The 26,799-nt window shown below is 35.9% G+C and overlaps 1 protein-coding gene across 1 annotated transcript in view; it reads left to right on the top strand.

The window, feature by feature from the left end:
• Art4 (arginine methyltransferase 4) overlaps positions 1-26,799 on the top strand; it is a 327,729-nt gene that overhangs the window by 263,673 nt on the left and 37,257 nt on the right. Inside the window, 1 exon segment of the mRNA XM_090414215.1 lies at positions 6,782-6,913. Within this exon segment, the coding sequence (XP_090270341.1) occupies positions 6,782-6,913 (132 nt within the window).

Genomic DNA, 26,799 nt, shown 5'->3' with positions numbered 1-26,799 from the left:
GAATTGACTGCAAGAGTTCTTGGTAATGACTGACAAAAAGTTGTCAGTCATTATCAAGAACGTGCATTTGTCCCACTCTTTTAAAAAATATTATTATAATCTTCTGGAAAAAGAAGCAGTTCAGTGTTTCTTATCATTTTTTTCAACTCTTCCAAATGCTCAATCAACAGGCAAATAGCTCTGACTACAGACTAAATATGAAATGTGACATTATACAAATCAGAAAGCTTACTAAGGGTCAAAGCTGTATAACTGAGAGGAGACCTCCATAACCAGGAATGCAGAAAACAAACTAGGGCTTCTCACCTAATGTACAATCCTTATCTTCTCGTGGTGCACCCTGTTAGGTATCTACCTGGATACTGAATGAACAAGGATGGGCTGGGAATTTAGCTCACCAAATTGTATTCCTATTGGCTTAAACCACAATATAAAATGGTGGTACAACATGACAAAGATTCGTACTGGCTGGGGCATTGCCCAGTTAAACAAGACCCCTGTTATTTTCAATAGGGAACCAGGGCAAATAGCAAAAAGTCAGCAACTGGAACAAATCCTAAAACACACCCCAACTCAACATCGCTGTTACAATCGCTAGCTGAGGAATTGGATAAGTACCAGATCAATATAATAGGAATGACTGAAACAAAAAAGACAAAAACTGGTGAGATCTTTCCGAGCAATAAATTTTACAAAATGTTATATTCAGTCAATGACAATCAGTGAAAAGGAGTAGCCATAGTATTCAACACTAAATACGAGGCTAATCTTCTTGAATGGCGGGCAATTTCAAGTAGAGTGATGTGGGCAAATATCAGAATTGGGAATGGGACTTATTTGTGCCTCTGGTCCCACAGAAGGTTCTATTAATATAGAAGTTTAGGAATTTTTTGAGGCTTTAGAGAAATCATCTGACATGATGATAAATGAAAAGTTGGTGCTTGTTGGTGATCTAAATAGCAGAGTAGGAAATGATTGTCAGACATATATAAATAATTGTCAGAGCTCTTGAAGCCTTTGGCTCTTCATATAATTAGTAATATAGAAATCTTTTGGGAAAATTTGGAGAAAAAAGCAAAGTTAATAATGATAAATACCTGTTGGATTTCTGCTCAGGACATAGACTGGTTATTAGTAACACAGTGTTCCAACATAAAAATGTGCACAAATTCACATGGAGAGAAGAGGCAAGGAATAAGAAAAGTCTCATTGACTGTGTTATTGTTGATGTGATGTTTTCTCACTCTCAGGACACAATACTGTACAGAGGATTTGAAATTGGAAGTAATCACTATTCAGTCTTGAGCAGGATAAACTTGAATTTCATATTGCAAAGAATGACATGTAAGAAAGTTTTAAAGTGAATAAAAGTTGAGCAGCTCTCAGATGTGAATTGCACACTAAAATACACAAATTTACAAGTAACATAACCTTGTGTGTTTTACTTGGAGATTCAGTGGCAAGCCCTGAAGAAAACATGACCGATTCAAAAAGAGAGGTATTTGGTGAAATTGTCTGCAAGGATAGAAAAAGCAGAACTCCATGGTTGTCACAGGAAGTTAAAGAGGCAGTGAAGGAAAAGAAGAAAGCACATCAAAAGTTCCTGACAAATAAGTCGGCTTGTGCTCTTAGAGAATACAGAGACAAATGTAAGAAAGCTAAACACCGTGTAAAACTAGCTGAACAAAAGTCATGGGAAGACTTTGGTAAGAGCGTAGAAAATAAATATCAAGAAGGTGGTAAGATATTCTGGAAGTTGATGAAGAAGCTCAAAAACGGAGGAAAGAATGCTGTAAAAGGAATTAGGAATGATAAAGGTGACATGAAAACGGGAGAAAAAGATATCCTTGAAGTATGGAGTAATTACTTCGAAAAATTGCTAAATGAAACAATCAGTGACAGCACAGTAGCATAAATCACTCAGCATGCAGTCAGGAATACATATCCATATTTGGATTAGAAAATGCCATCAAAAGCCGGAAATGTGGAAAGGCAGCTGGAGAAGATGATATTTTGACCAGAAATGCTCAAGTATGGAGGTATAAAACTGTTACAGTGGCTGCACTGCATAGTTCAGAAGGCCTGGACAGAGCAACAAATTCCAGATGATTAAAGTAGCTCTCATAGTACCCATATATAAAAAGGGAAATAAACCTGATTGTGAGAATTACAGAGGTATTGCTCTACTGTTCCTGGTAAGACTTATGCAAGTATACTTGAGAAACGGTCATGGAGGATTGTGTGAAGAGAAGTTTGGTGAAGAACAAGCTGGATTAAGACCAAATAAATGCTGTCAGGATTAGATTTTCACTTTATTGGAAATAGTTGAGAAATCATGGGAATATAACAAAGAAGTGTATTTAAGTTTTATAGATCTGGAAAAGATATATGACAAGGTGCCAAGAGAGAAGCTATTCAAAACACTATAGTTATATGATGTCAGTGGGGAATTATATCAAGCAATACTTACTCTTTATTTGAGTTGTAAATCAGCAGTTAGAATTGAAGAACTTAGAGAAAGATGGTTTAATTTTAAATCTGGTGTCAGACAAGATGTACATTATCCCCTACGTTATTCAGTATCTATATGGATCACATTATGAAGGAAAGTGGTATTAAACCTATTATCAAACTTGGAGATGTTAATCTTGGCTCTTTATTTTATGCAGATGATGTTTACTTAGAATTAAATCCAGTACAAGTTTACAAGATTCCCTGAATAAATTGAATGACTGTTGTAATAGATATGGTAGGAAGGTCAACAATAACAAGACAAAGACAATGAAAATAGGCAGCAGCATTGGAAATATCAACTGCATTGTGAATGGAGAACCTATAGAACAAGTAAAATATTTCAGCTACTTAGGAATGATTTTTAATGAAGATGGTAAATTAAATATTGAAATAGAGAACAGAAAAAACAAAGCTGGTATGGTAGGAAGTCAACTGAATAAATTTTTGTGGAATAAGGGAGAAATTAGTCAAAACACTGAATTAGCTATATACAAAATTTTAACTTTTGGATCTGAGAACTGGGTTAGAAGTTAAACATTTGACCAAAGACTAGATACCACAGATATGAGAGTCCTGAGAAAGATTAATGGTGTGAACAGATGGCATCAATGGCAATATCATATTAAAAATGAGAATATTAGGAAAGAACGTGACATTGTTAGGATCCAGGTATGGATGTTAGCAGAGCTAATCTTAAGTGGTACTGTCACTTAAACAGAATGGGAGAGGAAAGATTAGAAAAACAGATGTTTTCTGCTAGGTTAGACCCAGATATAGGTGGATTGATACAGTAAAATGTAATAATGTAAATTTTTCATGTAGCACTATCATATCCTGTACACCCCTTGAGAGTACATGTCACTAATTTGATGATGATGAAAGCTTACTAAGCATTACTAATAAAACATAGTTCTTATTTTGAGTACTGCAAAATTCAATGTGTTGTGTCTGGGTCATGTGGCCAAATAGCAAACACATCATCAACATAGCATAGCCAGACACTAGGTTTGAGAGTGGCTGTGTTGATAGCTAGCTTTTCTAGATGTTCTATGTAGAATTTGGCTAATGGAGGGAGAAAAGGGGCAACCCATAGCTGTCCCATCTAATTGTTTGTATATATTTTCCCTTTCCATGTAAAATAACCTACTTGTACTGTGAATTTAAATAGCTGAAATATATCAGGAGGAAATTGTGAATTTAATAAGTTAAGAGTTTCAGTTAATGGTACATTCGTGAATAATGAGGTGATATCAAAAATCACTATTAAGTCTGAACTTTTTAAAGTGTGGTTTTCTAAAATACTTTTTAGAGTAGAATTTTTAACAAAAGAGGGAGAATTGTTTGTGCAAGTGGCTAGTAGTTTGGCTAAATGTTTAGCAAGTTTATATGTGGGACTGTTTATACTATCTACAATAGGGTGTAAAGGTGTACCTTGTTTCTGAATTTTTGGAGCTCCATATATCCTGGGTGTTTTAACATTAAGAGGTTTGAGTTTGTTGATTGTTTCTTTTGGCCAGGAAGTGACTTTGTTCAATAACTTGCACACCTTATTCTTTTGTGAGTTGGTGGGATCTCTATCTGTAATTTGATATGTTGACTGATCTTGGAGAAGTGCATGCATTTTGCTTTCACGTTCTGTTTTATCCATTACTACAGTTGCGTTTCCTTTGTCTGATTTGGTTACGGTAATGTGGTTATTATTGCGTAGCACTTTTAGAGCCATGATTTCTTTATATGGGATATTATTTTTGGGAGGCTTAGAATGGATTAGGATGTTGGCCATGTCTAATCGAATATTATTGGCTATTGCTGGAGGCAGGTCATATATCCCACATTCATCGGAAGCCATTATTTTGGCTTTTGGAACTTCTTTAGGAGTAATGGCAAAATTGTGTCCCCGACTTAACACACTCGTGGCTTCTTTGGTTAAGGTTACCGATGATAAGTTCACAACGACGACATCTTGATATAATTGCAGCCGTTGCATAGCACTGTGTTGTTGGAGGATATTAAATTTCTTCTGGTGTCGGCTTTTAACTTTGGCAAATTCTTTGTTGGCTGTAGAGTCGGAGATGTTATCCAGGATATCCCATAGTTCTGGGTTTTAAAATGTTAGTTAGTATATCACGTAGTGCACTGATGGAAGAATTTATTTTTGATAGTTCTTGGCGAGTAGCGTATAACTGTTCCCGTAATAATGCTAAACTCGCTCTTTTATAAATATTTTGGGCTTTGGCCGAGTGAAACTTGTTCTTGATTTTTATACAGTTTGGTATTAGATTTTTATACAGGGAGATATTTACACAAATAATCAGACCATCACCCTTCTCAACAGTATGGTATCTTAAAAACACTAACCCATAGAGCTAGAGCAATTTGTTCCAATGACATTGCTCTCACTGCTGAACTTTCTCACCTGCATCACACCTTCCTGACCAATGGCTATAATCCCCACAAGATAGATAAAATACTAAATGCTCCCCAAAAATACCATCCACTATCTACCACAGAAGACTACAACAAAACTATCACCATCGCATACATTAAAGGCACATCTGAAAAGATATCTAGAGTGCTTAATAAACACCAACTACGCACTGTATTTAAACTTTATGTGAAATTGGCAACTCGTATCCAGGAGTGTATGAAGTGCCCTGTTCATGTCATCGAGCCTACTGTGGACATCTGCCTCAGTGAACACAAAAAATATATCACGCACTTTTGTTATGGCAAGTCAGGTCTGGTAGACCATGCTTTGGATACCCCTGCACGCAGGATCAATTGGAAAGAAACAAAAGTACTGCACAGAAACTCTTACAAGTCAGAGAGGTTGTTCCTGGAATTAACAGAAGCTCTGAAACATACTCCAAACCTCAACAAGTATGGCTGTATAATTCTGCCTAAGATTTGGGAGACAGTCATCCTAAGACCAAATTAGTATCTGTTTTTTTTTTTTTTTTTTTTTTTTTAACTTAGATGGCGCCTAATTAGGACTTTAGTCTTTGTGTTGCACGCTACAATTACCCATACTAGTCCCACTGTTATGCCGGATTGCGGTTGTCTCGTTGCTGTAATAAATTTTGTTTGTATGCTCTGAAGATGCTGGATATAATACCAGTGAAATATTAGTGTTTAAGTTAATAAATAGTTATTTTCTTATCAATCTGTGTTCGCATCTATACCATTAAAATCCAATCAACATGTGTGACGAACACATAAGCCTTTCCACACTTGACGTAATACAGAAGAAATTAATTGGGCTGATTAATTGCTCATCTCTAACCAGTTCTGCTGCTTGTATATTCTATAAATACTTCCATGGACAATGTTCATTCAAACTGGCTTCAATAATTCCTCCACTCTCCCTCTATTAAATTCATTGAAACACATGCAGTAGCTACTCAACAACCCTTCACAGTTCAACTCCAATGTTCAGCCCACCAAACACCCTTCTCTTTATTTATCCCTTCAGCTGATGCCCCCCCCCCCCCCCCCGAACAGTCTCCCATCCTCCATGTATTTCAGGAAATACAATCCATATCTTCTCAATGTGAACAAGTTCTTTCTTGTCTATCCACAGTACTTCACATACTATAGGTTGCTCAAACTGTTTTGTAAAGGTGAGTATTCATGTGAACACACACAAAAGTTGTAAACCTATAATACGTAAGGATTTGTATTATAGATTGAGTTAATGGTTCGATAATCTGAAATCCTGCTCTGGAACCCAAACCTGGAACTTTTTTTCCCTCCAGTTAACAGAGCATAATAGTCTCACTTCAGAAAACAAATTTCAGCTACTAATACTAGTGACATTTGCTGCCATTCCTACTTATACTGGGATTCTAGCTCACAGCTTGTTTGGAGAGCTGGTATGATATCCATTTAACCAACTGACCAGTGTTTTGATGAGACGTGGATGTCTTGTGAGAAATATGCTTGGTTAGCCTTGTGACAACTTTGATAACACAGATCAGTTGAAGAAACAGCATCACAGGTTTAGAACTTTTTTGCCAGTTCCCAAGTTATCTTGAGTAGGTATTATCTGTATTTTCTGATAATCTACATATTCAAGTGTATTTGATATTTTTTTTTTATAAAGATAGCAGTACATTTTGTAGTGCCAGTTACATAATCATTGTTCACTTTGATGATATAAGCATATATTATCACTTATTTATGACTAATGAAACTAAATGTATTTTCAAACTAAAATATCGGAAGATTTTAATTTTATGATTACATGTCGGTTTGTCTTGTTTCTTAGCAAACAGCAGCAGTTTGGTTATGAATGGTATTGCATTAATGAATGGTGACACAGTCATGGATATTCATCCAGTACAACAACAGCTACAGCAGAGTCATTTAGGTGCTCATCAGTCTAATCTTATTTCTCTTGGTAAGATATCTCTTTAAATACTGTACCACAATTAATGTACATTTATATTTCTCAACAGATAAGAAAAAAATATAGGGGACAGAAACTACCTTCTTTAGTCTCAATTTTAATTGAGTAAAGCATGAGATCTAATAATAAATGAAATTCATTTGGTTTTGCAGTTTTTGCAAAAAGTAGCTATTATTGTATTATCATATTTCCCATTTTATTTTCTTTGCCACACTGAGATTAGTGTCATGCCAATCACTATTGTATTGTATTTACTTCAAGGGTAAAGTATTATTGCATAATATTTTACCTTTGAAGACCATGATTGCTAGATTGGACAAATTTATACAAGTCATCTTTAGTTCGACTTCACTATTTCTCTGAAGCCATACCTACCATTGTGAAATTGTGTGACGACAACACCCAAATCTTTGTACAAAATGAAATTTTCTTTCTGGGAGTAATAACCTCTAATCTTTCTTGGCATAAATATTACAAATATCATCTCCTCTGTATCCAAGAAATTGGGATTTCTCTTTTGCCTTTTACTTTACTAATTTAACAGTTATTAATAACAGTGTTGACTTAGATGCAGGATGGAATTCCAGTCATTTGTTTCTTAGATAAATCTTAGAAGATATTCTTGTATTGGTAGGATGCTGTTTGTTTACAGACCACACTTGCATTTGTCACAAATATTATGTAATAGAATAGTGTGCCATGTAAAATATAATTCACTGAGAATCATGTAACTTAGCTTATTGCCATTCCTTAATTCTAAAAATTTTATTTTCTTGCACATATCAGTCTGTTATTCATTTATCTCTGTATTTAATAGATCAGAATGCAAAATTTTGTTTCTAAATCTTAACTAATTAATCTTATCCAGATTTAAAAGCTTATTGATAAAAATAATCCATTTGTGGAGTGCTAAGTATGGCATTTTTTTCTTCAATAAGCACCCTGAAAACATGAGAGATTGTTCAACATGTGAAAAGAAAGAAGAAACCTGTTATTGTTGGATTCGAAGACCTTTAGATAGTACTCTTTAGGAAATAAATAAGGTGATAGACTTTACAAAATCAGCAATGGAAGGAACAAATGAAGAGGAAGAAAAGTTTGTTCTGTGACTTTGGAGTCGAACTGTAAGGGAGTGTTTCATAGCTAATGCATATGTTTTAACAGATACAAATGAGGGAGGGAGAATTCATTATATAAATTCTGATGAACACTGAAAATCTGTAGAAAATGCAAACAGAACTGTGAATGTCTGTGTAAAAGCGGATGGAATGAATTGGTGACTTATGTCATTAGTCACTTTAATTGTTCTTTTTTGTTCAGAGTCATATTTTTAAGGAACTCTTTAAGAGAACCACCCCAAATGTCAGAACTGTATTCAATTGTTGTATGGATCTGTGATTTGTAAAAATTTAATAGCTATTCAAGTAATGCTTTGAGCTGGAAAAGAGAGAGTCAAATTTTTGGGATGCTATGGAGATAATATTTGTAATATGTTTATCCCAAGAAAGAATGGAGGGCTAGAGTTTACCCAAGAAGAGAGATCTCACTTATTCAGAGGTTGCGATGTCAAAAGTAAGATGAAAAGTTTTTTTTTTTAGGGAGGCAAAATAAGATATGATTGAATTTAATTTTACTAGCATTCATTAACAAAATTATTAGAATCTTGTTGATTCTAATAATTTGAAGAATGATTGGAGATCAGAAATCACAGTTTTTGAGTTATTGTGATTTTTCTCTTTGTTCCTTAATTTATGGAAACCAGTGCAATACAGTGGATGTATACTATAGCAAACACCACCATTATGAAATGATGCATTCAAAGAAACTGTGTAAAAGTAAACCAATACTATATTAAGCTCATTGTTGCACACAGTAATAAATCGTAACCTTCACAGTGCCAAATTGAATTTTATAGAAAATGATGTCACAGGTGACACCCAGAAATTTTCATTCATTGAACACAGATGCATGTCATGTTTTAATTGCCCAGAACAACAGCATCATGTAATATTTGCTTTGGCATGGCTACAAATATGAAAGGATCACCATGTCTTTCAAAGGAGAGTAGCTCTGTCAATCTGTGTAAACATTACACAGATTGACTGATTGGGGCTGAAAATCTTTCTGATCAAAATGAGTAAGTTGTGGGAAATATTGCATACCATTTAATAATGTTTTGTGTTAAAACTAGAAAATGTATTGACAGTACCTAAATCAAATTTATCCTGTAAATCAACTGTAAAGATCAAATGAAAACAAAATATTAATAAATTAAAGACTTAATTCGGTATGTTAGTCAAGTAAATAATTGTTTAATATCCGAGATGTTTCACTGACTAATATCTGTCAGCATTTTCAGGGGTACACTGAAACAAACTGACAATAGCAACTATGGAGACCATTCAAAAGTTTATAAGATCCCCGAAAGATAGCCATCCTTACTACAAATACTCTGGAGTTTACAGCATACCCTGTTCATGAGGCATCAATTACATCGGACAGACATCTAGAAGTTTTGAAACAAGAAAGAAAGAACACATAAGCTATGTAAGGAATAACAGACAAGATATATCAGGACTTTCTTCCCACTTCGCCTCTACCAATCGTAATATTGAATGGGACATGAGTCATATGCCCTACATAGAAGAGAACTACCATTCCAGAACATTCAAAGAAGCTGCTACAGTCGCCCGTTCAACAGGTAACTTAAATAAGAATCAAGGCCTAATCCTACCAGATATATGGAAAACTCTAATCAGATCATTTAACCAAAAAGAAATGAACTTTCATGAAAATTACAATAAATATCTCAACAAATAAAACATTGTATTGTATCATGCACAGTGATAACTTTATATAATTTTTAGAATTGTCAGTTAGTTTCCTAGTTTTTGTTACTTTCCATTGCTTACCAGTGTATCCCTGAAGATGCTGACAGATATTAGTCAGTGAAACATGTCGGATATTAAACAATTATTTACTTGACTGACATACCGAATTAAGTCTTTAATTTATTAATACTAGTGGTCAAGAAAAATGGTCATAATATGAAAACAAAATATGTTACATAAAGCATAATGAGTTAAAATAATTATGGAGCAGGAAGGATAAATGAGCTTTTGACTATGACAGTTTTACAATGCATGCCACTGCTTTGCCAGAAAAAAAAAAAAATTGTGGTAACGCCTTTTATTCTCTTATCAGAAGTAAGCTGGGCCTTTTAACCCTATCTAGCTTTTTGGAGACTGAGTGGGCAGTTCTATCTCCATCACAGATAGTTGGTCCATGACTATCACTAATTATAAGCAACAGCAGATGAAGAGATGGACAAACAAGTGCTGCCATCTCTTGGTACCTAACCCAAACAGGATGTTAGTGTCTGAAATAATGTGGGTTCTACGGTCGATTTTTTTTTTTTTTTTTTTTTTTTTTTTTTTTTTTTTTTTTTTTTTTTTTTTTTTGAGTTTCGGGACAAAAATCCCAAGTTTCTGGTAGAAAAAAAAATCTGCTCTATTTGCCTGTGCCAGAGATTGACTAACTCAAAAACCAGTTGAAGATAGACTTGAAAAAGTTTCTCCAGTTGTCGACTAGACTTGAACTTGAGTCTGTCTTTGGACAGCCAAGCACAGGGATGCAAGCCCCACTTCCACTGAGTTACACAGGCCTACACCCAGAAAAATAAATAAATAAAAATTAAAAAATCCTATAATGCCATTTATTCAACTATGTGGAGTAGGCAAGGCCATTTTAGTCCTGTCTAACTTTTGGAGACTGAAGGGGTCAGTTCCATCATCACTAGTAGCCAATCTATCTGGCCCAAGATTATTGCTATACTGCAGCCAGTGAAGAGACTGCTGACAAGTTCCAACATCTCATGGTCTCTAATCCTAACATAGTACAGTATAACCCAATTTTTACATGCCTGCAATTTACATTTTCCTGCCATTTACGTCATTTTCCATTGGTTCCATCTTAAGGCCTATTCTTGTGATATATTGTTTTCCCACCATTAACAACTTGATGTGGACATTATTTCCTGTGATCTGCAGTTTTTTCTTGGGTGGCAACACTGATTTTGAATCAATTTCCTCTCATTCAAATCAATTTCTGCGAAAATTGCGCATTTCTGTTCCCAGATGGTGTTGCTTTCGGCTGTAGTTTTGTTTCCGCCATCACTGCTGCAAGAGTTGTACTCTTGCAGCAGTAATGAGTGATACCGTGATTTTTCAATCACAGTACGAATTGGTACCTTGAAGTTTTCATATCGGTAATTTTAAACTGTCAGTAGCTCATAGCACCCGTAACATGTTGTGATGTGATTTCACATTCACAGTGCTGTATTGAAATCATGAACAAGGATCATACACAAATTGTGAAATCACATTCACACTTCTACCAAGTAACAGTTGTTACTCGTGAATATTAGATATCAGTGAATAAACCACAGTTCGTGAAATATCGCTTCACTAGCTTGCAGTGTTGGTGTTCGTAGTCACAATTCAGAAGCACATGGTGTATGCACAATTTCTGCTACATAATTTAGCGTGCGATGGTTGCTTTCAAGTTGCAGTGGTGGATGATCCATGTTACTAACATGGAAAAAAAAGACAGAAAATGTATTTAGGTAGAAGAAAAGATAGCACTTCTGTGACGTGTAGATTGGCATGCCGGAACACGTGTGCAATTAGCAATAGATCTTGGACTCTCCGTGTCCACTTTGAACATGATAGTAAAAAAACAGGTCAAGCATTGAACTCAATGCAAAGCAATCTGGTGCTGTGTCAAAAAAACGAAAATATATCCAGACATCGACATACGATGAATTGGATAAACTTATGGCTGAGTGGTTTGTTTCTACGAGAGCATTAGGTATTCCAATCAATGGTACTATACTCCGAGCGAAAGCCCTTGAATTTGTTGCGAGGTTGGGGATTAATGGTTTTACTGCATCAAATGGATGGATTGATTGTTTCAAGAATCGTCACAATATCGTGTATAATCAAGAGTGTGGAGAAAGTAATAGTGTTGCAGGGGAAACTGTAAACTAGTGGAAACATGAACTAAAGACTATTATTCAGGACTATGAACTGAAAAATATTTTCAATGTTGATGAAACTGGGCTCTTTTATAACATTCTGCCAAGTAAAGCATTGCGTTTTAAAGGAGAGAAGTGCCACGGTGGGAAACTCAGCAAGCACAGGGTAACTGTTTTGCTCATGGTCAATGCTGATGAATCAGAAAAATTACCTCCACTAGTAATTGATAAATTAAAAAAGCCAAGGTGTTTTAAGAACGTGAAAAATCTGCCTACTAAGTATGATGCCAACAGCATAGCATGGATGACCAGCAGCATCTTCACATCCACCATGCATGCTCTGGATGCTAAAATGGGGCAAATCACCCCAAAATACTACTACTGCTAGACAAATGTTGCACACCCTGAAGATCTGCAGCTCAGAAACATTAGATTAGTGTTCTTTCCCCCTAATTGTACAAGTGAGCTTCAGCCATTAGATCTGGCATCATCCATGCATTTAAATCAAAATATAGAATAATGCTTGTTGAAAAAACTGTGTTTATGCATTAAAATGGTATGGACCCAAAACAAATGACCATATCAATCATTTTAGAAATTATGAACTTTACAACCATATTATAAATAACTTTTAATATCCCGATGTTTCGTTCTTCATGTTAAGATCATCATCTGGAGCATATACAAATATACAGTAAGCTAAGTTACATTACATACAGTAAGCTAGAGAAACAATGAATTGATCACAAGTTATTATACTGACATGACCTCTAGTGGAAAAAAAAAATTAATTATTTATAAACTACATCAAGCTAAATTCTATTTATGATAACATGAATAAACATTCTTTCTTACAGATAGTTTTCTTTCAGTAATAATGATGTCCTATTTTTAGCATTACAATGTTATTTTTGATTTAGGATCCTGGATTTTCCTCTCTAAGAGCAACTATAAACAGTCCTGTTTATAGTTGCTCTTAGAGAGGAAGGTTCCATGGGTCGAATATATGCCTTCCATATGTTTGGGATTTTTAGATCATCATTATTGTTCAGATTAGGGTGGTTGGTAATAATCTCACAGGCTTCCTTAAATTTGCATTCATGCCATGTTTTGGTGTGATGTAGACAACTAGTGCTTTTCCAGTCAATTCTATGTAAGGTGTTCAGGGCATGATTAGGAAGGCCAGCTTCACCATAATTATTTTATTTAATGTGTCGTTCATGTTCTTTTTGTCTGATTGGAATTGTCCGTCCTGTTTCAACTATATATGGTATGTTACGGGTGCAATAAATATGGTATGCTCCAGGGTAGGCCAGCGGAGGGAGTGTGTCTTTGGATGAGTTGAGTAAGCTTTTTAATTTTACAGGAGGTTTAAAGGTGGCTTTGAGGTTGTATTTTTGTACTATTCTGTTTATTTTATCTGATGTACCTTTAATGTAAGGAATGGTTATAGTTTTATTGTAGTCTGGTTTGTCTTTGTTTTTTATTGAGATCTTGTAGAGAATTTTGTTAATAGTGTTTTGGCTGTACCCATTTTTTTGAAAATTATTGCTGATAACTTTAAATTCGTCTTTCAGTGCATGTTCACTGGAGCAGATCTTCAGAGCCCTGTTTTTTAGAGTATTAATGACACCTAGTTTTTGTGTAAACACTGAAGGAAAGACTGCAAGAAGGAAGATGTGTGACAAGTGTATCTAGAAACAGAAGTGTGTTCTGTTTTTCAATATCAATTGTGAACTGTATGCATTTGTGTTGTTTGTTTAGGTGGTTAAGGAAAGTGTCTGGCTGCCATGGGGCCAGATCGAGAAAAAATCGTCAACGTATCTAAGCCAGACTTTAGGTTTTAAACGAGAGGAATCTAGAGCATGTTGCTCAAAATGTTCCACATAAAAGTTAGCAATAGGTTGGGATAATGGCAAGCCCATTGCTATGCCTTCTTTTTGTAGGTAGAAAGCATTTTGCCATACAAAATAACCGGAACGTAATACATGTGCAAAGAGCGCCGTGATATCTGGAGGGAATTTGTTCTGTAAAAGAAGGATTGTGCCATTGATTGGGACATTCATAAAGAGGGCAGAGACGTCAAAACTGACTAATAAATCACCTTTTTCTAATGTAATGTAATGTCTTTGATGATGTTTATGAAGTGTTGTGTGTTTTTGATACAGGAGGGGGGAATGACCTACCAATTCCAAGTGTTGCTGCTAATTTCTTGGCTAAGTGATAATTCGGGCTATCTATCCCTTCGACTATAGGCCAGAGTGGTGTGTTTTCTTTGTGTATTTTCGATAGCCCATAAATTCTTGGGGAACGAGCGTAGTGCGGAAATAATTTTTTGACCGTATCTTCGGGCCATGTGGTAATTGACTTAAGTAGTTTCTCTGTTTTCTTTTTTATTCTATTGGTTGGGTTGTAGTTAACAAGTTGGTATGTGTTATTGTCCGAGACTAGCAGATTTATTTTTTCTACATAAGTGGTTCGGTTTATAACACGGTTGTAAAGTCCATAATTTCTAAAATGAATGCTGATCACCGTGTAACACTAAAAGAAAGGTCCATATCAATCCTTGATGCCATGCATTATGTGGCCAAAGCATGGTTGCATGTTACTCCTGAAACCATATCCAACTGTTTCCGGATGGCAGGAGTTACTTTTTTTGGAAGAGGAGAAACAACTACAGGAGGAAGAATGTCAGAGCCCAACAACTGGTATGTGATGGATGAGTCTTCCTCATTTCAAGACTATGTTGATGCTGGTGTGATCACATCAGTGGTACCAAGTGTAGAAGACATCCTTTCCAACCACCTTGGTGAAGAAGAAGAGGAAGAAGTAGTTGAAGAAGACTGTGATCAAGAAGTACCGTCCCTACTAGTAAAGAAGCAATGGAAGCTATCTCTAAGACTATTACACTTTTTTTATATAATCTTTATCAAGTAGCTTTATTTTATCCTCCTACATGTTTCGCCAATTTTTCTATTGGCATCCTCAGGGAATACAAACTAGTAAGCTAAAATGAAGGTTACAGACTAGGTTATAACTGATGTTCTAATTCATACAAAAAATTGGTATTGTGCGTGTCTCGTTAACGTGATTTATTCGTTATGGTTCATGACGTAATTGTTATGAAAGTTCATTTCTTTGATGTTTAATGATATCTGATAAAAGTTTTCCAAATTTCTGGTAAAATTAGACCTTGATTCTTGTTTAGGTTTTCAGTTTTACGGGCGACTGTAGCTGCTTCTTTAAAGGTTCTTGAATGGTAGTTATCTTCTATGTATGGCATAAGGCTCTTATCCCACTCAATGTGATGGTTAGTAAAGGCAAAGTGGCATGAAAGGCCTGAAATGTCTTGTCTGTTATTTCTGACATATCCTATGTGTTCTTTCTTTCTCGTTTCAAAGCTTCTAGAGGCCTGACCTACGTAACTAATACCACATGAGCAAGGTATATTATATACTCCAGAGTACTTGTAGAATGGGTGAGGATCTTTTGGTGATCTTAAAAATTTCCGAATAGTGTTGATTGGTTTGAATGCCACTCTGATCTTATGTGGTTTTAAAAGGTTAGCTAATATTTTGGAAAGGTTGCTGACAAAAGGAATCGCAATAGTACTGATGTATTGGACGTCATCACGTTGTCGATGTGGTATATCAATAAAGAGAATCTTGTTGAAGAGTCTTTTTGGGTAACCATTTAAAGAAAGCTCTCTGGATATTGTGGTTAATTCCGTTAGTAGGTCATCCTTGTCTGTCGTATACTGTATAGCTCTTTTCTTGAGACTATGGATAATGCTAAGTTTCTGAGCTATGTGATGAGCTGAGTTGAAATGGAGGTAACGTCCAGTATTTGTAGGTTTTCTGTATACAGATAGGTTGATACTATTATTTCTTTTTCCATTTCTAATGTGAATTTGATGGTATTGTGGAAACTATTGATTTGGTTGAGGTAATTCATTAGTTCTTCTTTCGTATGATCCCAAACGATAAAGATGTCATCTACATACCTGTACCAAATTTTCGGTTTTGGAATGATCTGGGTTAAGATTTTTTTCTCTAGATTTTCCATGAATAAGTCAGCAGAAGGAGGTGAGAGGGGACTACCCATAGCTAATCCAGTGAGTTGTTTGTAGATCGTTTTTTGCCAAATAAAATAGTTAGAAGTTAAACAGTGATTTAACTGGTAATTAGTTTATTTAATTAACAACGCATATAAAGTATATTAATTAAAGGTAACTTTAATGAATAACTTCTATATTTCGGCAATGTCACATTGCCATCTTCGGGAACATAAAGATATGGTATGTGCACTCAGGAACTAACACAAAGCAAATGAGGAAGAAAGCAAGAAACTAATATTGTTCCTAAAGTCCTAATGGTGCCCTCTTGCAGGCTAATTTGGTAGTCTTGGCAGTTGGGCTGAAGTTCTCATAATCAAAGTCTCCCAAATTTGGGGCAGTTTCATGCACCCAAATTTGTTGAGGTTAGGAATGTTTTTTAGAGCTGCTGAAGATTCTTTGAATAATCTTTTGTATTTAAACTTGCTGCGATGGATTATTTTTGTTTTCTTCCAACGTATTTTATGGTGGGTATCTAAGGCATGGTCTGCCAGCCCAGAGCGGCTGTACTGGTGAAACCGGATGTAGTCTTGGTGTTCTGAAATCCTGATATTTGTTGTTCTGCCTGTTTGGCCAAAGTAGGACAATTTGCAGCTGCAAGGGACCTAGTATACACCAGATTGGTCTAGGGGAAGTGGTTGGTCTTTGGTAGAGCGGTTAAGGGATGCCAACTTTTTATATGGTCTGTAACAGGAAGTAAGGTCATATTTTTTGAGGATATTGGTTATTTTTTCAGAGGTGCCCTGGATGTAGGGGATGGTGATAGACTTGGTGTAATCTTTATTGTGGAGGGGGGGAGGGGGGTTGTGGTTTACAGGTTTTAGTATTTTTTGGATTTTTTTGGGGTTATAGCCATTGGCTAAGAAAGTGTTGAGGATGTGGTTTAGTTCAATAGTCAGGGCCTTGTCATCTGAGCAGATTAATTTTGCCCTGTTATATAGTGTTTTTATCACCCCATATTGTTGTGAGGGGGGGGGGGGGTTTGCTGGTGAATGTATCTGCCATTGTGGGTGGGTTTTCTGTAAACAGAGAAAACCAAAGATCCATCAAGCTGGCGGGTGATTAAAGTGTCTAGGAAGGGGAGGGTGTTGTTTTCCTCTTTTTCTAAGGTGAACTGGACTCTAGGATGTTGGTTGTTTAAGTGTGTTAGGAAGGAGTGGAGTGTGTCTGAGCCATGTGGCCAAATAGCAAACACATCATCCACATAACGAAGCCAAATAGTGGGTTTTTTGTGGGGTGGAGTTTAAGGCTTTCTCTTCAAATGTCTCCATAAAGAAATTGGCCAAGGGTGGGGAAAGTGGTGAACCCATGGCTGTCCCCTCTATCTGTTTGTAGAACTTTCCTTGCCAAACGAAATAGCCTGAGTTCATTGTGAACTGAAATAGGGCTGAGATATCGGGAGGAAACTTGGCTTGGATGAGCTCAAGGGTTTCTTTGAGTGGGACATTAGTGAATAGGGAGGAGACGTCAAAACTGACCATTATGTCAGCGTGTTGGAGTGTGAGGTTTTCTATACTGGCTTTAAAGTGGGCCGAGTTTTTTATGTGTGATGGTGTGTTGCCAGTGTAGTGTGTGAGCGTTTTGGCTAAATGTTTGGCTAATTTATATGTGGGGGAATCAATGCCATCCACTATGGGACGCAATGGCACATTTTGTTTATGTATTTTTGGGAGTCCATATAATCGGGGGGGGTCTAGAGTTATAAGGTTTAAGTTTGTTGGTGACTTCCACAGGCCAAGAAGTGACTTTCTTAAAGAGTCTGTGGATAGTTCTAATCTGAGAGCTGGTCGGATTATATTCAATGGGGAGGTAAGTAGTACGGTCTCGTACTAAAGAATTTAGCTTACCTTTGTAGTCTTTTTGATTGAGTACCACAGTGCCGCTTCCCTTATCAGCTTTGGTGATTACTATTTTTTTGTTGTTTTTCAATTCTTGTAGGGCTGTATATTCGTTTTTGGATAAGTTGGATTTTGGAGGTTTGGCTTTAGTGAGAACACTGACTACATCCAGTCTCATGTTGTTGGCGATATGGTTAGGCAGGTTGCGAATTCCACGCTCTATTTGGATCATGATTTCTTCAGCAGGTATCCTTTTAGGAGCTAGGGTGAAATTGTGACCACGTGAAAGTGCTGTGAGTGCTTCAGGCTTTAAAACTGCCGACAAGAGGTTGACTACAGTGTTGAGTGGTGGCTGGGGTACAGAAGTAGAAGTCTTTGTCAGGTTTTCGTATTTTTTCGAATTCCTTTCTTGCCGATGTGCATGAGATGTCATGAAGTATAGACCATAGATCAAGGCCGAGTGTAATAGAAAGCTCTTCCTCTAGCGCCCGTAAGGTTTTGTTTTCATCGGCAAGGAGAACGCGCGTCGCGGTAATTTGTTCTCTTAACAGGGCGAAGCTAGTGCAGTTATAAATGCGTAGAGCTTTCTCGGAAGTGAAACGGTGCTTCAATTTGACACAATTAGGGATCACTTTGTTATCCCGGCAGCGTTTTAGGAACGTCAGATGATTTATTTGCCTCGATATCTTCAACCTCAATTTGCGTATTGACGGGCCTTTCGTGCGATTGCATCTCCGTGGATGATCATGATTCTAGTAGTAAGACTTATACGTTGGTTAGACATAACTGGTAATTAGTTTACGGAATTAACAACGCATATAAAGTATATTAATTAAAGGTAACTTTAATGAATAACTTCTATATTTCGGCAATGTCACATTGCCATCTTCGGGAACATAAAGATATGGTATGTGCACTCAGGAACTAACACAAAGCAAATGAGGAAGAAAGCAAGAAACTAATATTGTTCCTAAAGTCCTAATGGTGCCCTCTTGCAGGCTAATTTGGTAGTCTGAATAGTGAAAGTCTCCCAATTTGGGAGACTTTCATTATGAGAACTTCAGCCCAACTGCCAAGACTACCAAATTAGTCTGCAAGAGGGCACCATTAGGACTTTAGGAACAATATTAGTTTCTTGCTTTCTTCCTCATTTGCTTTGTGTTAGTTCCTGAGTGCACATACCATATCTTTATGTTCCCGAAGATGGCAATGTGACATTGCCGAAATATAGAAGTTATTCATTAAAGTTACCTTTAATTAATATACTTTATATGCGTTGTTAATTCTGTGAACTAATTACCAGTTATGTCTAACCAACGTATAAGTCTTACTACTAGAATTAAACAGTGATTGAACAAAGTATAAAGATAAAGAACATCTTTATCATTTGGGATCATACGAAAGAAGAACTAATGAATTACCTCAACCAAATCACTAGTTTCCACAATACCATCAAATTCACATTAGAAATGGAAAAAGATAAAAAAACTGCCATTCCTTGACATTTTAATAAAGAAACAAACCAATAATAGTATCAACCTATCTGTATACAGAAAACCTACAAATACTGGACGTTACCTCCATTTCAACTCAGCTCATCACATAGCTCAGAAACTTAGCATTATCCATAGTCTCAAGAAAAGAGCTATACAGTATACGACAGACAAGGATGACCTACTAACGGAATTAACCACAATATCCAGAGAGCTTTCTTTAAATGGTTACCCAAAAAGACTCTTCAACAAGATTCTCTTTACTGATATACCACATCGACAACGTGATGACGTCCAATACATCAGTACTATTACGATTCCTTTTGTCAGCAACCTTTCCAAAATATTAGCTAACCTTTTAAAACCACATAAGATCAGAGTGGCATTCAAACCAATCAACACTATTCGGAAATTTTTAAGATCACCAAAAGATCCTCACCCATTCTACAAGTACTCTGGAGTATATAATATACCTTGCTCATGTGGTATTAGTTACGTAGGTCAGGCCTCTAGAAGCTTTGAAACGAGAAAGAAAGAACACATAGGATATGTCAGAAATAACAGACAAGACATTTCAGGCCTTTCATGCCACTTTGCCTCTACTAACCATCACATTGAGTGGGATAAGAGCCTTATGCCATACATAGAAGATAACTACCATTCAAGAACCTTTAAAGAAGCAGCTACAGTTGTCCGTAAAACTGAAAACCTAAACAAGAATCAAGGTCTAATTTTACCAGAAATTTGGAAAACTTTTATCAGATCATTAAACATCAAAGAAATGAACTTTCATAACAATTACGTCATGAACCATAACGAATAAATCACGTTAACGAGACACACACAATACCAATTTTTTGTATGAATTAGAACATCAGTTATAACCTAGTCTGTAACCTTCATTTTAGCTTACTAATTTGTATTCCCTGAGGATGCCAATAGAAAAATTGGCGAAACATGTAGGAGGATAAAATAAAGCTACTTGACAAAGATTATATAAAAAAAAGTGTAATAGTCTTGTGAATAATTGTCAAGAAAAAATTCAACATAAGGAAGCTATCTCTGTTTTGAGGTGGTATATTGCATGTGCATCAGGAGACAATGGGGCATTTAATGCCTTATACACTGTGGAGAGGCAGGTGGAACTTATAAGAATGCAGAAAAAGCAAAAACAATTAACAATTAAAGATTTTTGTAAATAGATAAATGTAAGTAATTGTAAATTCATTTATTTTCAGTTATTAAATTTTGTAATCTAGTATGTAGAGTCACATACTAGCAGGAAGTCATCTTTTAGCCTTTTTTTAATGTTTTTTACATATCCTGCTATTTACACTTTTTTCCATCAGTCCCCTGGAAAATGTAAAAAAGGGGTTTTACTGTATTTATAGTTTGAAATAGTGTGGGTTTAAGGTTGATTTTCTTGAATTTACGAGATGAAAAATAGAGTTTTTGGGAGTGAAAAAACCCACTTGCCCATGCAAATTTACTGACAATTTTGTTCCTGTGTGTTGTCAGACTTTTTGTAAAGGTTTCTTCAATTGTAACTAATCCCTCATTGAGGAGAGGGGGATAGATGAAAAGGAATGTTCTTTTCAGAATATATTAGAAAACAATAATTAAAGAGAATGATATATTTGATTATTAGTTATTATACTTGATTTACTAAAGAATAGCAAATATAAGGAAGAGAAAGAATAGGTGTGAATAAAAATACTTTCATTACTATAAAATGGAGTACGAGTAATTTACATCTGTGATATATGTGCACTTGTGTTATAAGTATCTGGGGGGGGAGTGAAGAATACGTGATCCTATAAACTGTAGACTTTCATATTTGCCTTTAATGGGCATAATCTAAAAAAAAAAAAAAAACATGAATAGATAGAAAGGGATTTGTTAGCAAAATATAAATCACTAACAGCCACTGTACTGCAGATGCAAGAAAAAGAAGCAATTTTACTGTATCACTGAATAAGATAGACATTTGCAGTCTGTGTAATATATTTGTTAACAAATAGGGCAATTAGAAACACCTAGGATAAAAATGGCACTACCTAATGAAACATGTCTCCTCCCACAGAAACTATGCTGCACAGCACAGACTTGAGCAAAACCGTTTGTTGTACTGCCAAATATGGCACCTAACTAAAAAGAATTATCCTAAATTTGTCCAAATTTTCAGTTACAACTGTTTGTTTCATTGCATTTAAAATTTTCAATGTCATAAAGACATCACAAATGCCAACTTCAAATAAAATTCTACTGAAAGAGTTGCAAGAAACACGCTGCATAAACTTTGTGTCAATGAGGCTTCCCGATGCATGAGCAGCACACAAGAAAGCGACAATAAAATTCTACCAAAAGGGTTGTAACTAACACACCATGAAAGCTTCGTGTTAGATTGGCCTGTCCACACGACAGGGAAACAGCACACAAATGATAATGAGAAGTCCTGTTTGGACGATAAATGTGTGAAACACTTCGTGACTTGAAAGTGTTAAACTATTGTTTTGTTGGTCTTTATTTAACATTACTGTGGTCAAATTTCATTGTTTAGAATGTAATGCCTTGTTTTATCATTACAGCTATGGGAAATAAATTCCCTTTTAAATGAGTTTTTTTCTTTACGAGCACATACTAGGAATGAATTAACTCAAAATTTGGAGCTACCAGTGTTTTATTTTTATACCCAGTAATTTTATAGACAACATGGCTCTTCCACTGAAGTGTGATAACTTTAAATTGCTACATCCACTTCACATTGGCTGGACTTATCCAACACAGAGTCCAGATATTTGAAGGGATGTACTAATTTTATGGATCCCACCTCTAACTCATGATCTGTTGCATATAACTTCCATCTACTAGGTACTTGGTTTCTAACATTTATATTCAGCAATTTTCTCATTTGGTATTCTACATCTCCTTGATCTGTGCAAGAATCACCTGATCATCATTCATCAAAAATAATGTAAAACTTGTTCTCTTATGGGTATATCCATATTACATGTCATTTCCAATTCTCTAAGGCTGCATCTGTGTAGATCTTAACTGCAGCCTTGGGAATATAGCATTCCCTGCTTGAATTCCTTGCTAGTATTAAATTCATCTGCAAGTTTGTTGTCAATTTTTATAGCAGGTTTAGATCCTTGGTTCATCCTTTCCCACATTCTCTTCCTTGAGACAGGATTGTACCTTTCTCTCTGTCTACAAAAATCAATTGAATTTCCTTGTTCTAAGCAACTATTTTCTTAAGGAAAATATATTATCTGCAGATGACCTTCCTGTATAAAACCTTGAGTTCAATTTTATACCTTACAGTTTGATTAAATATCATGATAACTGAACATGACACTTATTATGCAGTAATTCTTAGGATCTTTATTTCCATCCTGTGATATCTAAATGATGATGATGGTGTGTGAGTGTGCGACAAACTCCAATTATAACAAATATCCCTATCTCAAATCACCTTCAGTCATCATTAAGGCCTGTAATTCTTGACTACCACCATACTTAAACATCCCTGCTACCATTCCGCCAGGGTCCCAGCCGCCTTTCCTTTTTTTAATTCTTGAACTGTCCACACCACCACCTCTACTGTTACTTCAAATACCCTTTCTCCTAACGTAGCCTTCATTTTCTTCATATACCACTTATCCTGATATAATAAACTTCCACAATATCTTTTAAGATCTTAAAGAGAAATGATAGTACTAATTGAAAGCGACTATAAGGAGCTCTTACTTGTTGCACACCCGAAATACCTAGTCAAGTGAGCCTGGACAGAAGCCTAACCTATAAAAGGCACATCACCAACCTGTCCAACAAAAGTAAAAGAAGAAATATCATTTCAAGGCATACCGAAATACCTAGTCAAGTGAGCCTGGACAGAAGCCTAACCTATAAAAGGCACATCACCAACCTGTCCAACAAAATTAAAACAAGAAATAATATCATTTCAAGGCTTGCTGGAACAACCTGGGGTTGTGGGGAAGAAGTCCTAAGGTTGTCTGCATTAGCTCTCGCATTCTCTGCAGCAGAATACTGCACCTCCATCTGGAAAAGAAGTGCACACACCAACATCATAGATAGCCAGCTAAACTCTATCATGTGCACAATTAGTGGGACACTGAGAAGCACCCCTCTCCCCTGGCTGCCTATCCTATCCAGCATTGCTCCACCAAATATACGGATAAGACAAGCCTTGGTTAAAGAATTTAATAAAGTTATGAGCAATCCAGTTCTGCCTCTGCACTGGACTCTCAAAAAATCCACTTAGTCTTCACCTGAAATCAAGAAACCCTTTCTGGTCCATGGACGAACTCTTTTCAGATAAAGATTTTATAAACCTTTCATTTACTTCTTTTACCAACTTCTACACTTAACAACCAATATTTCATAACCCTTACTTTTCTTCATTTCTGTTAGGACCATATCTACTTTATACTTTTTTGTTTTTTAATTTACTAAATCACTTTGTTATATTTAGTATTTAGACCTTATATATCATGTTCCACAATACATGATCTGTGTCTTACAAAATCATTGCAAGCTCTATTAAGCATTTTTAAATAACTATGGAACAATATTATTTTTACCAAAATAGGAAGCTGACTTTCATAAAATCTTTAACCTGTTGGACCAGGGTTTGATTTCAGGGTTTTCTTCTCTTAGGTATGTTACCAACCAAGACCTATCCTTTGCAAAATTGGCTGTGTAGATTCAGTGGAAACAGCATGTGCCGCCATATGCGGCACTAGACTGCCCAAAGAATGAGCATTGTAAGTTCTACTGTAGTCGCTAACTAGAGGAACTTTTACTAAGCCTTTTTTATTTTTCAATCTGTGGCACAAGAAAGGTTTTTTTTTTTTTTATCCCATAAAACTCAAGAAAATTGACCATAGAACCCATGATATTTTCAGACAGTGAACATAGTGTTAGGATTAGAGATCAGGAGATGGTGACACTTCTCTTCACCAGATGCAATCTATAATTAGTGATAGTCTTTTGGCCAGCTATCTCTGACTGACTACCAGTGGAGATTAAACTGCCCCTCAGTCTCCAAAAGTTAGATAGGGCTAAAATGGCATTGCTTGCTTCTTATATAGGAATGAAAGGCATTAGCTGAATTTTTAGATAATGAAAGAATCCTAGCTATTGAATTCTCTACTAGTATTGGGATCAGAAGGAAAGAGTTCATCAAAAGATCCCAAATAGAATGGATGAGGGGGGGGGGGGGTCTGATTCATAGTAAACTGAAGAAGAGATCAGACCTAGCTAGAAGACTATCACAACAAGAACCACTTCCTTTGCTATCCTGTCAGTAATTCTCTCTTGGTCCATGGGTCCTTATTCAATATATTCAGCTCATCCCACCATATTTGGTGAGATAACCCTCCACCATCCAAGGGATGAACCCAAGGAGTTACATTCCCCCCCCCCTCCTGCGAGGTCTCTATTCTGCATCTACTATAAATTCCAAATATGGAATTCATTGCAGAGATACAGTGATAGCTGGACCTTGATAGTACTTTAAATTCTTTGTGTGAATTGCTGATCAGTTTAATTTATAACCTACTTGTTGTGATCTAACTTAAAATCTGGCTTTCTTGGGGAAATCTGCTCTCCAGCTAACAGGCTGCAAGTTGTAATCTCACTGTGGTCATCAATGTATGTGATTGTCTTTTGGTGGTAGATTAATTTCATTGCCTGGTGTGAGAAGACCACCACCCTGCTTATTGGAGGTGTGAAGTGGCTTGAAAAAGTTCTGTGTTCAGTCTCTAGTGCAGGGTTTCTGGACTAGATAAAATTAATAAAAAAATACAAAAAAATTACAAAAATTAATAAAGGAAAAGCAAAAAAAAATTTGCAGTACTTATATACTATAGGTTTTTAACCTTTCGCAAGTGAGTCGCATAAATGCTTGTTATTGTTAGGCTGTAGGTTGGAGATCACTCCAGTACTTTTTTCTGTGCCCATCAATTCTTTAAAGTAATTTCTGTTTGTATTTATGAATAGCTCTCTGCTGAATCCTGGAAGATTTTTATTACCCTAATCATAAATAATCTTCATTAATATCAACTCTCAATTAGACATTAGCCAAATGCTAAAAGTTTGCATACCCTGTGTTAAGGGAACATTAGGGACAGGACATCACAAAGAATAGAATGGCTAGTCAACAAATACAGTCTTCATACTATTTTCACACCATTTTGAAAGCATATTTCTGTTTTTAAACTACCCGACTATTCTTACCTATTGTTTTGCCTGATGCTTTTATCTGGATATGTTGTTCATTTAGCTGAAGTCAGAATTAAAGAACACAAAGATATCAAGTACTTAGAATTCGACAAATTAGACTCTGCATTTCATTCAAGGTCTAATTTGTCATTTAAGTGACATAAAAAATGAAGAATGTTGGGGGATAATCATGAGAGAGTAGCCTTTCCCTCCACAAGTAATAAAAGCTGAGTGTGAATAGCTGATTTGTTGAGCTGGCAATGAAGTGTCAATGGATTGTGGATGTTGGATTTTCTATGGGTATAGCAAAAATAAGGAGGGGAGAATGATAAATGATGAATGCTAGTTCTTCTGAACAGCACCTATTGAAGTATCTCTAGAAAATATTAGCAAGCAGTAAGAGTTTATCGATTAGCCAAATCCTATTCTGGACAGTATCAAGAATTTTAGAAATCCTTCATGCTGTCCAGAAGAGGCAGCTATTCTGTTCAGGACAGTTGCATCAGGATTTGTGATGCATTTCTCTTCCCATCCCCCTAAAAAAAATAATAGTAAGCGTGAGCAATATTCCAGGGTTGACTTGGATTTATAAAGAGTTAATAACTAGATCGATGAAATATCTTGAGCAAAAACTGATGCCAAGTTTTTTGGAAGCCAAGGATGTTAATGGGGTTATTTTCACACTATTTTGAAAGCATGTTCCCAAGATCAAACTACCCCACTAGCTTATCTTGACTTATGTTTTTGTCAAGATAAGCTAGTGGTAGGTTTCAGTCTGAGAAGAGAGATTCTATGCTGTTGTTGACTTGAGCATGATCAGATGTAAAAAGTCTTTTTTTACAAGAAAATAGGGGGAAAAAATGTGTTTTAGAAGCATTGGATGTAACTAGGTTGTAATTACTCCCATTAAAGAATGGTATGGAGATTGCTGTTTAAGGCACTGATTGTAGAAGATCTTGAAGCTCGAGATATTTGAGCACTGCTGACTTCGTCATATGAGTAGAAGGAATGGAAAGTGCTACCATCAGCATTGGATAGGGATAAAATTATTTATCTTTGTGAGGAAGAGGGCAGATGATATAACATAGCCCTTGGAACTCCTCCATTAGTAGAAAAATCTGAAGAGAGAACACCATCCTTAGTTACAGTGA

The sequence above is a fragment of the Typopeltis vanoorti genome, chromosome 25 (assembly GCF_054136105.1).
Source record: "Typopeltis vanoorti isolate ZY-2024b chromosome 25, IOZ_Tvanoo_1.0, whole genome shotgun sequence".
In the NCBI taxonomy this organism is placed as follows: domain Eukaryota; kingdom Metazoa; phylum Arthropoda; class Arachnida; order Uropygi; family Thelyphonidae; genus Typopeltis; species Typopeltis vanoorti.
Note: the sequence above shows the minus strand (reverse complement) of the source record. Positions and strands in the feature narration are given on the sequence as shown.